Source organism: Melanostigma gelatinosum (genome assembly GCF_949748355.1).
Source record: "Melanostigma gelatinosum genome assembly, chromosome: 1".
NCBI lineage: Eukaryota > Metazoa > Chordata > Actinopteri > Perciformes > Zoarcidae > Melanostigma > Melanostigma gelatinosum.
The window spans coordinates 9399957-9413836 of record NC_136634.1 but is presented as its reverse complement, the minus strand read 5'-3'; the positions used below and the strand labels follow the sequence as shown (position 1 = coordinate 9413836).

The 13880-nt window shown below is 43.6% G+C and overlaps 1 protein-coding gene across 1 annotated transcript; it reads right to left on the bottom strand.

Annotated features, from left to right (window-relative positions):
* On the bottom strand, positions 1-13289 carry LOC306777434 (unconventional myosin-Va-like). Its single transcript, XM_079268537.1, has 40 exons — positions 13149-13289; positions 12668-12778; positions 11973-12144; positions 11628-11772; positions 11347-11503; positions 11121-11264; positions 10634-10715; positions 10424-10531; positions 10192-10298; positions 9818-10083; positions 9642-9723; positions 9413-9553; positions 9149-9274; positions 8793-8876; positions 8408-8536; positions 8014-8111; positions 7812-7898; positions 7584-7692; positions 7287-7498; positions 7043-7199; positions 6048-6287; positions 5660-5908; positions 5067-5160; positions 4836-4978; positions 4624-4737; positions 4331-4465; positions 4177-4233; positions 3797-4024; positions 3646-3713; positions 3492-3566; positions 3215-3413; positions 2901-2994; positions 2665-2808; positions 2379-2533; positions 2210-2299; positions 1973-2123; positions 1350-1629; positions 803-977; positions 637-717; positions 1-553 (listed from the first exon to the last, which is right to left on the bottom strand). The coding sequence occupies exons 1-40, from the start codon at positions 13173-13175 to the stop codon at positions 401-403; spliced, it is 5469 nt and encodes a 1822-aa protein (XP_079124663.1). The 5' UTR covers positions 13176-13289; the 3' UTR covers positions 1-400.
* Between the last annotated feature and the right edge of the window lie 591 nt (positions 13290-13880).

Genomic DNA, 13880 nt, shown 5'->3' with positions numbered 1-13880 from the left:
GACAATTTAAACATTTAAATCAGATGCACATAATAGCTCATTTTGTCGAAACTAACAAATTCATAGTTACCAGGATTCAAATATCCCAATGATCAGAAACGTGTCACTTGCAGTTCAGTCAGCTTTCCTTATTGGAATTCAGGTATTATATTCGGAAAATATATACACACATGAATTCACTAAATACTATCAAAACCTGTATTAGCAATACATTCGAGGGGGGGGGGGGGGGGGGTGTGTGCAACAGATGGCCTTTAAAAACTTTAGAAATTCATCATTTATACAGTTATTAGTCTTTGGCTATGCAGTGCTGTAAACATTGTTTACATGCAGTGCTGCAATAACAAGTGATAGTGAAAACATTGCAGAATCTTTGGTCACTCAGTGTGTGGACTCTGGTCTAGATGCGGGCGAGGAAGCCCAGATTGAGGCTAGCAGGGATCTGGATGCTCTCCAGGGCCACAGAGGAGGGCGTGAAGGGGAGGGTGATGGCAAAGATCTTCTTAGTGTCCATCATCAATGTGGTTGACTCAACTCTGTCCTTCAAAAGGTTCTAAAATGAAAAAAACATATTACAATAGCCTTACTAGACACACGACAGAGTATAAAACAGCCCGAATGCAAACCTCTACTCACTGTAATGGTTGTGATGAAAGTGGTCGGCACTCGCTCTTCAAACTCAATCACTGGGGTGTACAAGGTCAACACTTTTACAATCTGCAAAGAGAAACACACATGATCAACGCACTCGCAGCATGTCATGTCTGCCGATGAAGAAGGCCGGACCTTCACTGATCGATACCTGTGTTGTGGTGAGGGCGGAGCACATGGTGCCAATAACTTGGGCGTCCGCCTCGGTCTTCTTCTTGATCTGTAGGAGCTGTGCAGCCTGTAAGAGAGGCTCCAGAGTCTCCGTGGCACCGCAGTCTGCCAGCTCCCTCTCCGCCAGCCACTCCTCCAACTGCCATACATTGTACCTGGAGCCGGAGGCATCAGACAAACAATTCAGACTGAACCCAAAGTACCATCCAGCAAGGTCCAACCTGTTCTGTGACACCAGAGTAAGGCTCATGGTGAATAACAAAGGGCCGCTTGTACGACAGTTATTTTGTGCTTAATGGAACAAAAACACTAAACATGTTCCCCGTGCATGATGTTTTTATTCACCTTATATATTTAAAATATTATCTGAGTCGTGTGGTTTTTTTCTGCCAGTATTAAATGCTAAGACTCTGAGATACTGCCTGAGAAAGCTTGCTTGATGTATGCACTATGTAACACACCTCACTCCACTCTTCTGCCCCTCTAATCTCACTGCATGAAGTACAATAACTGGCTGATGACAGTACCTGATCTGCAGGCCTTTACTCCAGGAGCACATGTCCTTCCGCAGCAGCAGGTGGTTGAGTGTGACCGCACAGATGATGTAAAACTGCTGCTTGACAAGCTGTTTAATGAGGTCCAAGTCCATCCCGTGCTGACTCATGGTGGTGTGGAAGACGCCAAGTCGCTGCAGCAGGACTTCCACTGTAACATCCTGCTCCGAGAAACTGCTGCTTCTCTTCCTCAGGCCTGTCGGTTTGGACCCCAACACCCCCTGCATTGTCTCGTGCTCCAGCATGCTCGCCACTACACAAAAAAAAAAAAACGGTACAAATTGAGGACAAATACATTTCATGTGGTTCCGTCACAGTCGGGAGAAGAAGACATTGTTAACAACTATGTGTGGTAAGATTGGTGAGATTTTGTTTTATCTTATATATTCTATATTCTGATATTTAATTTGTCATACTCTGTTATTCTATTGTATATATTGTGCATTTTTTAATACTTAATATTTTGGTTACTCTGTTACTTTGCTTTTTGGTGTGTCTTGCTGCAGTAACATACAAATTTCCCCCTGGGGATGAATAAAGTATCTATCTATCTATCTATCTATCTATCTATCTATCTAGCTATTATTTCTTCTCACCAATCAGAGGCTGCAGGATGTCCTCCATGCATTTGATGAGCTGGCGGTAAATTTGGATGGCCAGATCACCAAAAACCTGCTGGTACTCAGACAGTTCAAAGTTGGCTAGGCAGTGCTCGTTCTGCTTGGCAGTGTTGTGCGTTGCGAAGGCCTGCAGTAAATAGAGGTTTTACAAACATCCAGGGTGAATTACGGGACGTAAACATGATTCTTGCATCAAAGCCTTCTCAAGCTTACCTCATCTCCGCTGTACTGCTTCAGACATTGCATTAATCTGCATGTGTTGGCCAGCCAGAAAGACACCACTTCAAAATCCTTTCCTCTCCTCTAGAAACAGAAAATGAATTCAAAATAAAAGCATCCGTCATTTATTTGGTTTCACACAAAGTTTAGCTGTATACCTCACCTTGATGACCCCCTTGATGCTGCTGATGGTGGAATTGAGCAGAGTGCTGACTCTCTGATCATCGTTCACATTGTCTGCATACCGTACACACATGAAGATGATGTAAGCAGGAAGCCCAGGAATGAAGCTGACTGCCACACCGCGAGGCTTCAGATCTGAGAAGATTACAGCATTTTTAAAAAAATCCACGAATAAATGTGTCCTTGATCTACGAAAAACATTTGGATGCAATTCTAAAAAAACTGTTCAGAAAATGATTTGCTTGAGCACAATAGGGTTGACATACCTACGACCAGTTTCTTAACCAAGCGGGTCTCGTCGCCCTCCCTGTACTCCAGCATGCCCCGGTACTCTTTCTCCTTGCGGGTGATGTTCACCGCTCTGACGGGATCAGTCGTCACAGGGGCTTTATTCTTTTGCTGAACACTCGCTGAACAAAACATAAGAAATCACAGGACAAACGCTGTACTAATGTCATCTAGAAAATGTACCGCGTGAACACACTCAATGCCACGTGGTTACCTTCCAAATCTCCTACTTTTTTAATGTAAAGTTTAAGTTGCTTTTTCAACTTGCGCATAGTTTCGTTTTGTTGCTCTTGCTGCTCCGTGAGATCCTAAAATCATGTAAACGTACAAGATTAGTGCGAAGGCAAACCAAACTTTCATATAGTGTAAAAGTGTTCATTTAAAAAAAACTGTAAAACATCTGTTAATAGCAACATGGAGAGAATTATTTTTGTCCCATAGAAACTCTTAAAAAGTCTTAAATCATAAAAACAGCTCATCGTGGATGGAATGACATAATAACTGGTGAAAGGCAGCGAGCAGACTCACCAGGTTCTCACTGGTGAGCCGTGTGAACTCGTGCTTCAGGCTCGCCTCGATACGAGCATCTTCAGGCAGGAGGAGGCTCTGGGCCAGCAGCTTCTGCTGCTCCTCCTTTTCACCCTTAAACCTGTTCACCTCCTCGAGCAGCTTCCTGTTGTCCCCATGGTGAGCACGTTTCTGCTCCTGCATCTGGCACTCCAGAATTCTGGGAGACGGACGTATAGTATTCAAGTCGATATGGTCGCGCACGAATGGAACCAATTACAGAATGTTATTTCGTTACCTATTGGTCTCTTTCAAGCCTTCGTAAGCCAGCCACAGCTCTCCATCTTCATTGAGTGTATGGATGTCAGTGCACCTGAGAAACAGCATCAGAGAATGTAAGCAACACTTCATGGACCAGCTGAGGGATTTAAAACTGAGACACATGCTCTTACCGGTCAAGATCTTGAAATGTAGGAAAGTCACTCAGATCTAAACTCACACCTTCCCCGAGCAGAGAGTCCTAGAAGTCAGTTAATATGTGATTAATTATAGGAATGCAAAAATATCAACAAACAAACGCAAGAACGTAATTTACTTTCTCACCTTATATTTAAGAGCCTCTTGGCGCACCATGTGTGACCGGAGGAGCATCACTTCCTCTTTTCGCATCTCCAGTTCCTCATTGGAAGAACCGAGTTGTTCCAGCAGGATGTTGTAGGGTAGAGAGCCCGGGACAGGAGGCGCCAACTCGCTGTCCTCATTGGTCAGAGACTCTCTCAGCTCATTCAGATCCTGCTTCAACTTCTTGTTGTCGGACTCCAGTTCTTGCCGCTAAGACATTCAGAGGAACTCAAACAATCTACAAATAGTTTTTGTTTCTGTTCGCCGTACAGTTCTTATAAGGAATATTAATATGGTGACTCCTTTTTGTAGAAGCTGTTAGAGATCTCACAAAGTCAAACATGGAGCTGATAAAGTCATACCTTCAGTGTTTCTAAGTCCAGTTCTGCTCTGCCAACAGTCCGCTGCTCCTCCACCTCCTTTTTTGAAAGACAGTTACATAGTGTAAATACCAACCATTCAACAGCAAATATTAACCAAAACATAACTAATTTCGCCATAACTGTCCATCCATACTTTTGCCTTTTCTTGTTGGGCTTCCTCTCTGTTATCCAGCTCCTGACTTAGTGACTGTCTGTCCTGCTCCAGTTCCTTTACTCTTCTTTGGAGCTTCAGTAGGACCTGCAGGTCCACCGTCGCCGGCGTCAGATTCTAACAAAACAGAGAAAGCATTGAGCGATAGAATCTCTTCACGATTATACCACAGCTGCTCCAAGAAGTGAGCGTCCAGTGTTTGTAGCCACTTGTGATCTAAATTATTCACAGTGATCATTTAGCACTAATATAGTCACCGTCATGTCTGACGTTACCTTTGTTTGTGTGGAGCCGTCGTCCCCCTCAGTAGAGCCTAAGCTCTGACTGAACTCAGATGAGTTGCTGCTGTAGTTGGGGTCTGTCCTCTCGTGACCAGATTTGATTGTACTCTGTGTGAAAAAAAAATGTTGTTGATGGAATAAGCTGTAAGATAACAGCGGTGTGTAAAAAGGTTGACATGAACTACTGAACTTGAAGTATTCCTTACAATGCTGAGATTCATCTCTTCCTTCACGTCTCTGTGCCGCTCCTCCAGATGCAGGTGTTCACCCAGCAGACTTTGGTAGCGCGAGCGCTCGTCAGTTAAGTCCCTCTCCAGCTGTTTTGCATTCCCAACGTTGCTTTTGATATCTGAAACAAAACGGTTGCATGTGTTCCTTTATTCTAAACGCAGCCATTACTTAAGGACTGTGTGGGTTTGAAGTGAAGCGCTCAGTACCTGTCAGCTGATCTGCTTGTTCCAGGATTCGTTTGCTCAGTTCATCTTTCTCGCTGTTCAGCAAGCTGTTCTTCATATTCAGGTCTTCTACCACCTGATCGTCAGAGGAGGCAAGATCATGCAATCTGATCAGAGAGAGTGGTTTATTTCATTTTGCTAGGCAACCACTGAACGAGCGCTAGTGTTAGCTTAACAAACCACGAACTGTACGCTACCGAACAGTTAATAGTACAGGGAAACCAACTTCCCTGAAATTTCAAGTATTGAACTCATTTGCCTCCAAGCCAGATGTTTTGTGTTCTGATCTTTGTAACTAGTTGGTGACGTCACATCGCTCCGGGTATCCAACAAAAGTGACCACAATGAGAAAAAAGCTAATGACGTTGGGCGTTCTGCTCCGAGGTCAATTTAGTTAAACTCGAGGCGTTTAGGGCGCTCAGCGAGGCGCTCAGCAACACAAAAGCACACACGTTCCAAATGCTATGTCACTACTCCTACCCATTGTCATCCAGATTGTTACAAACAAGAGCGCTGAAATCGTAGAGAAGTTGCTCAGCAGTCAAGTTGGATAAATGCGGATGAAGTAGGCCGACCTGCTGTGTCTGCTCCTTGTAGACCTTTCCCTGCTCCTCCAGGTCTCCCTTCTCTCTGCGGGTGTTTTCCAGCTCGTGCTGGAGGAAGGAGAGCTGCTCCAGCAGTGAGGGAAGCCCCACTGCCTTGGCTCGGGCCTCCTGCTCGGATCTACGTAGGTTCTCGATCTCTCTGTTCCGTTTCTCTCTCTCTGTAGTCTGGGTCTTCTCCATAACATGCAGCCTCTCACTGAGCTCTCTGTTGTCTTTATGCTGCAGGGGGAGAAACACACACACGCTGTGCATGTGATACGACAACTCCCAATGACCCAATGTCTTCAATCAGCTTTGTTTTGGTTGATTTCAGAGTGAACCACCAACTAACACAAACAAACCACATTCCTAGACTAACCTGATCATTTATCTTGTGCTGCAACTGCATAATCTTGTTCTCCATGCCAATGTTGAGCTTCTTGATACGCTCCACAGAGCGAGCCTCCACTTTCAGCTTCTTTAGTTCCTTCTTTGCCTTCATGCGGCGCACACAGCTCTGCAGCAGGACGATGGCTGCCATGGTGCGTTTGTAACGCCGTCTGGCCCGCCAGCCTCTGACCCATTTCTGGATGACAACAGCTTTTTGCTCATATAACAACTGCGAAAACAAAGCAACAAATATTTCATGTCAAGTTTATAAGTGAAATGATAATGACCAGAATCTTTGATGGTATATATATATATACATACATATATACATACATACATACATACATACATATATATTTCTACATAAAATAATAAATAAATAAAACATATTTCTTGTTGCAGTGCAAGAAACTTATACAAATATTTATTCCTTAGTTGCTTCAGCTGAAAGGAAGTAAATGGACCGAAGCTGTTGAAACTCTCTGTATGAATTCAATAAAACATGTATTATTAAAGTGTAAATGAGGTCAACAAGGTCAGCATGAATATTGTCCGTCTCTATTCATGACTTAATCGCTTAGAATCCTACACAGCAATCAAGGTTTAGGAAGTGCAGAACAATCTGCTGCTCCCAGGCTTCACTGCCTGAACAATGTTACTAACGGAACCCGTCACATCTGGGCTTCCTTTGAGCGGGGAACTTTTCCACATTCTATTCATGAGGCACTGATTCCTGTTTTCTCGGTGCCACCTACTAAATTCAGTTTGGTTAATGTAATATTCAACTATCACGTTTCTCTCTGGGCTTTAAAACCCGTTCAAGCTCCAGAAACAAACTCAAAAAACTCAAATCAAGGCTGATGTTGCCTCCTGGAAGTCTGTTTGTAAAATCTAATTTTGATTATCAAACCTTCCAGTAAAGGACACCTTACAAGTGTTGAATTATAACACATCTAATTATTCAAGCATCAAGCATGGCGTTACCTTATAGTACTGCTTTCTAGCCATGTAGGCCCTCAAGAAGCACTGAACGGTGACAGCTGCAGAGCGCTGCCGCTGGTAGCGCGTCCTGGTCACCCACATACGCACATTCCGCTGAATGAGAACAGCGGCTCTGGTTCTTCGCAGAAACTTAACATAGCTGAAAGAAAGAAAAAAACCACCGGTAAGAAATGTAATAGATCCTCTTCTTCTTCTGCTGCTGTTGTTTTTTAACGTCTCCACTCACCAGCGTGCCTGGTGACCCCGTGCATGTCTCTGTATGGTGACAGCAGAGTCCCTCATCCTCAGGTACTTCTTGCGGGCCAGCCAGCAGCGGATCGTCTTCTGGATGCGGACACAAGCCAGTCGCAGCTTGTCAGAACGCAGCTTCTCCAGGTAAGCCACCTGACCGGCCCTGAAGAAGATCTTGTTTTTGCCAAACTGATACTTATCCTGGTCCTAGGAAACAAACAGAATATATATTAGCGAATGTATTAAGTTGTTACTGATATTTTGGGAAAGCTTTTGTACGATTCAGACACACCTTTACAAGTTTTTCTAGGAGATTTTTGCAGGTTTGTTTTCTGTCATGAAGCACATCCTTTTGCTTCATGAGGACCCGATAGCGGCTAAAGAATTCCTGATAGGTCCATCTGCAATATTCGTGTTAATAAGACAAGTGGGATGGATTATTTGTATAGGTCTGTGTGTTGTAAACACACAAACTGCTCATGGCTCTGTGCAGTACCAGATACTGTTGTTGATATGCTACCTAGATGGGAAGCCTGCTGCTGAGATCCGGATCGTTTCGAGGATGCCACATGCTCGAAGCTGCTGCACTGCCCTCACAGGATCCATGCTTTATAAAAAAGGTAAAGAACATTAAAAACACCGGCAACAAAAACGTGTGTACTTCTTTCATCCGTGCTTGTTGCAGATAATCATAAAAAGCGGAAGAGTGAAATTATCCTCACATGAATGGAGACTTGTCGTCATTTGGCTTGATGCAACGCACGTAGTGAGGACTTGTAGCATTTAGTGTTTCCATCAGCAAATGTAGAGACTGACGAAACTGAGTAAAGACAACGATAAATCCTTGATAAGTATGAAAATACATACATTGCAAAAAAATAAAAAAGTGCTTGAACATTCAGTTTAAATATCCGATATTGATAGATTCACTTAGAAAGGATCCAACCATAAATGCTTTGGAGGATATTCATTTCCTTTAAGGCAATTAATTCTGACCAGCTGAGGAAACCAATAAATGAAATATAATTTTCTATAACTTTTCCACAAGATGCATTTCAATAATGCATCCCCCCCCCCCCCCCCAAATGCCCCGTCGCCTGCTCTTTGTGCTCTCACCTGAAGTCCGACAGTCTTCTTGTTATCCCGCTGAGTCTGACCAGCCCTCCCAGTGGCAGTAGGCTTACGCTTGTTCCTAGAACTTGTTGCCTTCTCATCGTCCTCAAACAGCTTCAGCAGCCAATCAACCTGAAAAGATCATTTTCAGAGATCAGAGAGACAAAACACAATCATTGAACAGCAGATGGCAGTGTTTTCAATCTGAGATTCAAATGTTGGTGTGTTTCCAATAGTTGTGGTTGAACAATTCTAGGCTGTGCGCCAAGGGACTTGCAACACAAAATATATTTAGTGTTGATATAGAATCCCTGTGAGCTCCAAACACCAACTAATAGAGAAGAACTAGGCAGTGGCAATACAACTAACTACTCGTAAACCATTTCACCTTGCTCTTTTTCAGCACATTTATCTGCTCCTCGTTGACTGTGTCCTTGTTTTTCTCCAGGAAACCGTCACACTGGTACTCCACCTAGGCACAAAGCGCCAGCTCACACAGTGTTCTTTCACCAAAAAACTAACGGGCATAATCACCATTCAAAGTTGGAAGTGGACCGATTAGTACTGCTCTAATGAATAGAATCAAACATTAGCGGTGAAGACATAATTCAGACTTTGCATACAAAGTAATTAGAATTCCACACTCGACTCCCTTGGTACTCTCAGATTAGATAAACATGAGTCATGCATCCAACCACTGAGACGTAATGCCAGCTCAGCACGGGACGTACAACCGTGCTTTACCTTGTCTGCAAAGTGGTGGACGATGAAAGCTCTATTTGACATCCTGGGTTTATCAAAGTGAGCATTCTGCTTCAGGAGGGTGTTGTACAGTTTCTGGGCCCATGTGTCATCAGAGCCTTTGGGCATCTATGGAAACAGGAAGAGCTGACACATCATTTAGTCATGGCCTTACTCATAAGCTCTAAACATAGCACGGTGGAGACTCCTCCAGTGGAAACTTGCTGAAGAGAGAGAAAAAAAACCAACATGAAACTGGCATTTTACTTTGCACTCTTCATCCAGAAGGTCCAGAACTCCCAGCTTGGCCTCGATCAGATCAATGCACGGCTGGTTGTCGTCAAAGTCGATCAATGTCCACGGGATCTCCTCCTTCATGTACTCCTCTTGCTCCAGTTTGAAGACATGCTAGAGGGAGCGACAGCTGGAAATGATGAACTCGAACATTTTGATTAAAAAACAAATATCAACAAGTTGAACAAGAAAAGACCCATACCAGGTTGAACTGTTGTTGAAGCTTCTCGTTGGCATAATTGATGCAAAACTGTTCAAAGCTGTTGACATCAAATGTTTCAAACCTAAAGGAATAACACACGTTTAAATTAAAACATGTCTGGTCATCTAGGGAAGATAAATGGAAAACAAATCACAAACCTGGAGATGAACACATACCCGTAAATGTCGAGCACACCGATGAAGGAGTGTTGCTTTGCTGCAGACTTCAAGGCATTGTTAATACCGCACACGATCCAGCTGAAGAGTCTGGCGTAGACGTGTTTGGCGAGGGCATCTCGGCCATTGACCGCATTCATTTTGGAGACGGACTTGACGTAGGTTTCTGTGGTCGTCTGGAGTTTCCTGTGACATAACCAGTGGGCCATGTCGTCACAGGGCACACCCATCAACTCACAAAACACCATCAGGTGGACACTGTCTGGCTGGAAATACAGCAACAATAATGATCGTATACGGGTACCGCATAAAATCAACCAGGTATGCTCGACAAAATGTTCTTATGCCGTGTTCAGCAGGTAATGCGGGTTTACCAAGATGCTGCTCCTGTCCCCCGACTGATCTTTCACCTCCACGTTGCTAAGATGAAGAATAGCTGCCAGAATTTGGTAAATGGCCATTTGATCACTTTCACTGATTCCTACAATGAAAACAATAAGTACTCGATCATGTAAGGAAATCCAAATAAAACAAAAACATATGTAGAGTACTGTCCATTCAACATGATGTAAAAGCAAACCTTGTTGAAATGCAACCAGCACTGACCTAACATTGAGAAAGCCCTCCTGGTGTTGCACATCTCTTTGGCGTCATCCACTCCTTCTATGACGGGGCTCTGACCCTGGTTAGTAAAGTGGAAGTCATCTGCGCAACCTTCAAACATTAATCATATCAAATATTGTACTAAATAGACCGGATAGATCGTTGTTTTTTTTGTAAAGCTTGTTAAAATGACATCTGATATTTTGGTCATACCTAACTTGAAGGCTTTGAACTCTGGTAAATGTGAAGAGGCACACAGCTGGTAGAATATGTGGTAGTTCCTTTCGTCGTCGGCCTAAAAGTAGTGCAAAGAGATGTGAAATGGGAGCCAAGTAAATAACAGGAGTGTCGTGAAGCTCGTTCGGTGAAATCGACAGCTCTTTCACCTAAAGACGCATGCATCAACTGTAAGCACATTGCTGAACCCAGGCTTCAACTGATGCCATCTAATCCTCTCTTGAAAATAGTTCACAGTTTCTTTACAAAACCAAATTTGTTGCCGTCTTTCTGAGCAAAGAGCCAGGCGGGCTGAACTGAGTGATGCTAATGTTGTTTGTTGTGATGTTTCTGAGATATACACATGTTACATGTTCATGATAGTGTCTTAAATCAATTAACTGCAAGGAGATGCACATAAGAAACAGAGATGGGGACAGCCACATTTACAGCAGTCACATGAAACCAAACCAATGACATTTACCTGAAACACAACTCTAGACTTTTCCAGTAAGTAGGTTCTCATGTTGGCCCCAATTATACAATGCTTCTTGTTAAACCCAATCTCAATGTACTTCCCAAAGCGACTGCTGTTGTCATTCCTTGTCGTCTTGGCATTCCCAAGAGCCTAGAGGAAACGCACAAAAAGCTTCTCAGTAACTTTTGTCAGTTTATAATGTTGTCTCATTCTCCTGCAGAGTAAGTGTTACCTCCATGATGGGGTTGGAGGCCAGGACTCTCTCCTCAACACTGGCCTCACTAGAGGAGCAGCTGACTGTGGCAAAGTAACGCATAGCATACTTAGCAGAGACGGTTTTGCCAGCTCCCGACTCCCCGCTCACAATGAGGGACTGGTTCCTTTCATCTCTGTCTCAAATGATGGGACGACATACAGACCAAATATCAGCTAAAAGCAATTTAGAGTATCATCATAAGTAGACTTTAATTTGCTTTCAAATGTACAATGGAATATATTTGGAGGTTCCAAAACCTGGCCATCTGTTTGTACGCTTCTTCTGCTACTGCAAAGATATGGGGGTCCATGTCGCCCATGTTCTGTCCACTGTAGGCGTTGATGATGTCCGCTTCATAGATGGGAAGGGTCTCGTAAGGGTTGATGGCGACCAGGACAATCCCTAAGCACCACAATCTGTTAGACTCAGCGTAAACTTATGCTGTGAAACTAATGAACATTTAATGCGTGTTCCTTTAAGAGCGGCCTGCACCACAATAATCAGCATGATGAACCGACTGTAGATTATCTCAAGAGCGTTCAGTGAGCAGGGCTCCAAAGTCTACCGTGATAGTGTGAGTCAAAGAAGATGAAGCTTATTACCACAGTATGTGTAAATCGACTTGGAGTCGATAAAGCGCACTTTGAGGTTGTGTAGCACTGCAGGCTCGTGGAGGTAGCTGAGAGCTGTGAGGTCATTCTCCCCTACCAGGATGTTCGGGTTTCTTAGTGGTGGCAGGTTGTTGGTTCGGGGGTCTATTTGGTGTTCCACCTCCTATAAAAGACACAAGACGTTAGCTATGAGTACCCACAGTGTTAGGCTAAAAAAAAGTAAGTTTCTTACAATAAAACCTGCAAAAACTGTTAGGATAACACGTTCAAATTAAGTAAAAATAGATGGTTAAGCAATAAAACATGACCATCTGTCCTTCATGTTAAAGCGAACTAGCAACCACTGTGCTTGGCTTATTCGTGTTCACTCAAGATAACACTTGGGCCTTATTTCCATACCTGAAGTGCATGCCCAAACTCGACATCACAACTGCAGGTAGGAACAGCGCAGGGTGAAAAAAGGCTTCTTGCATTGAACACGTTGCATAGTTGCAAACCGAGGCTCAAGGTGTCTTGGGAGTCTACTGTATGTGCATTTACAGCACACCCGGATTCACGAGGCTCCATTGCCAGTGTTCTTGCAGAGAAATATGTTCATGGCTCTCTGACATAACGTCACAAACCCATTTCCGCCTCAGTGCACGTGACTATTATTATGTGCGTTTGTGGCATTTGCCTCATCTCACCGTGCCATCCTCCAGCTGCAGAGTCAGCTTCAGGTCGCCAGGACTGTAATCTTTGGTGAGCTCTGCTGACTTCCACACTTCTCCTGCATCTGGCAGCCATACACGGGCATACTGATGGACACAAAGGGGGGGAAACCGGGTCAGAGCCATTCAACCACTTCAGTCACCCAGTCTTTTGCAAAACCACAACAAAACAGCAGTGGCATGTAGCTCAGGAAAGTGAGCAGAGTAGCTAACGTTAACTTGAAGTCAGCAGACAGCAGGCATGCGTGTAACGTGGATTGATACGAGGTATTTTAAGTGGCAGGCAGATAAAAAAAAAGCAATATATTAAGATTTGAAAAACCCTTAGCTGTTCTGTGAACACCTCTATGTGACTGAGACGAGTAAACCACCATTCCTGACAGATACACTAGCAGAACTTTAGCTAAATAAACACGTTAAATGTGCTGCACAACGATAAATGAGTCCATATGCCTACCTTAGCGTAAAGTTCAGAGGCTGCCATGTCTCAGAAGAAGCTCAGCGAACCTTTAGAAACTTTCTCCGCTCGCAGAGGAAACATGGAACCTTTTGTTGACTTCTAGATCAGAAGACATGAACTTGTCTGGGCTCCTCACCCTGGGCTCGGTGCTCTCCGCCGGCACAGAAGAGTTGAACTGTTGCTGCTACATGTGTCACTCAGCTGCGCCTGCACCGACACGTTTCGCTCTCGTGCGCCTTGCCCGCCACCCAGCGGCCAACACGCTCGTGACAAACGATGATCATAATGTACGAAGGATCATTTTAATGATTTTACCCAGAATTAACATTAAAAGGGAGTGTAACCTAGTACGCACATCAGTGGTATCAGAATATTGCTGTCTGAAAATATTATGTAATTTGAGACTCGTTAATAACCAGAGCTGTAACTGAGCAGTGCACAGACAGCTTTATCATGAAAGTGATGAACTACACTACAATGAGGATAAAAGCTACATTTATTGCAGAAATCAGGTGAATGTTAGCTAGAAATTCCGTTCTTGAATTCTTTTCAACAACGGTTTGAATTTCACTTATTTACAAATAGAAATGTCACAATATTTCAATGTGCAATTTCCTTGATTTGACAACTTCTATTTGTTAAACTTAATTTTACACCACTTGATACATTCCAGATGAAAATAGATACTTACACACGTAGACAAGTGTTTAAGACTCGAGTCCACGCCAG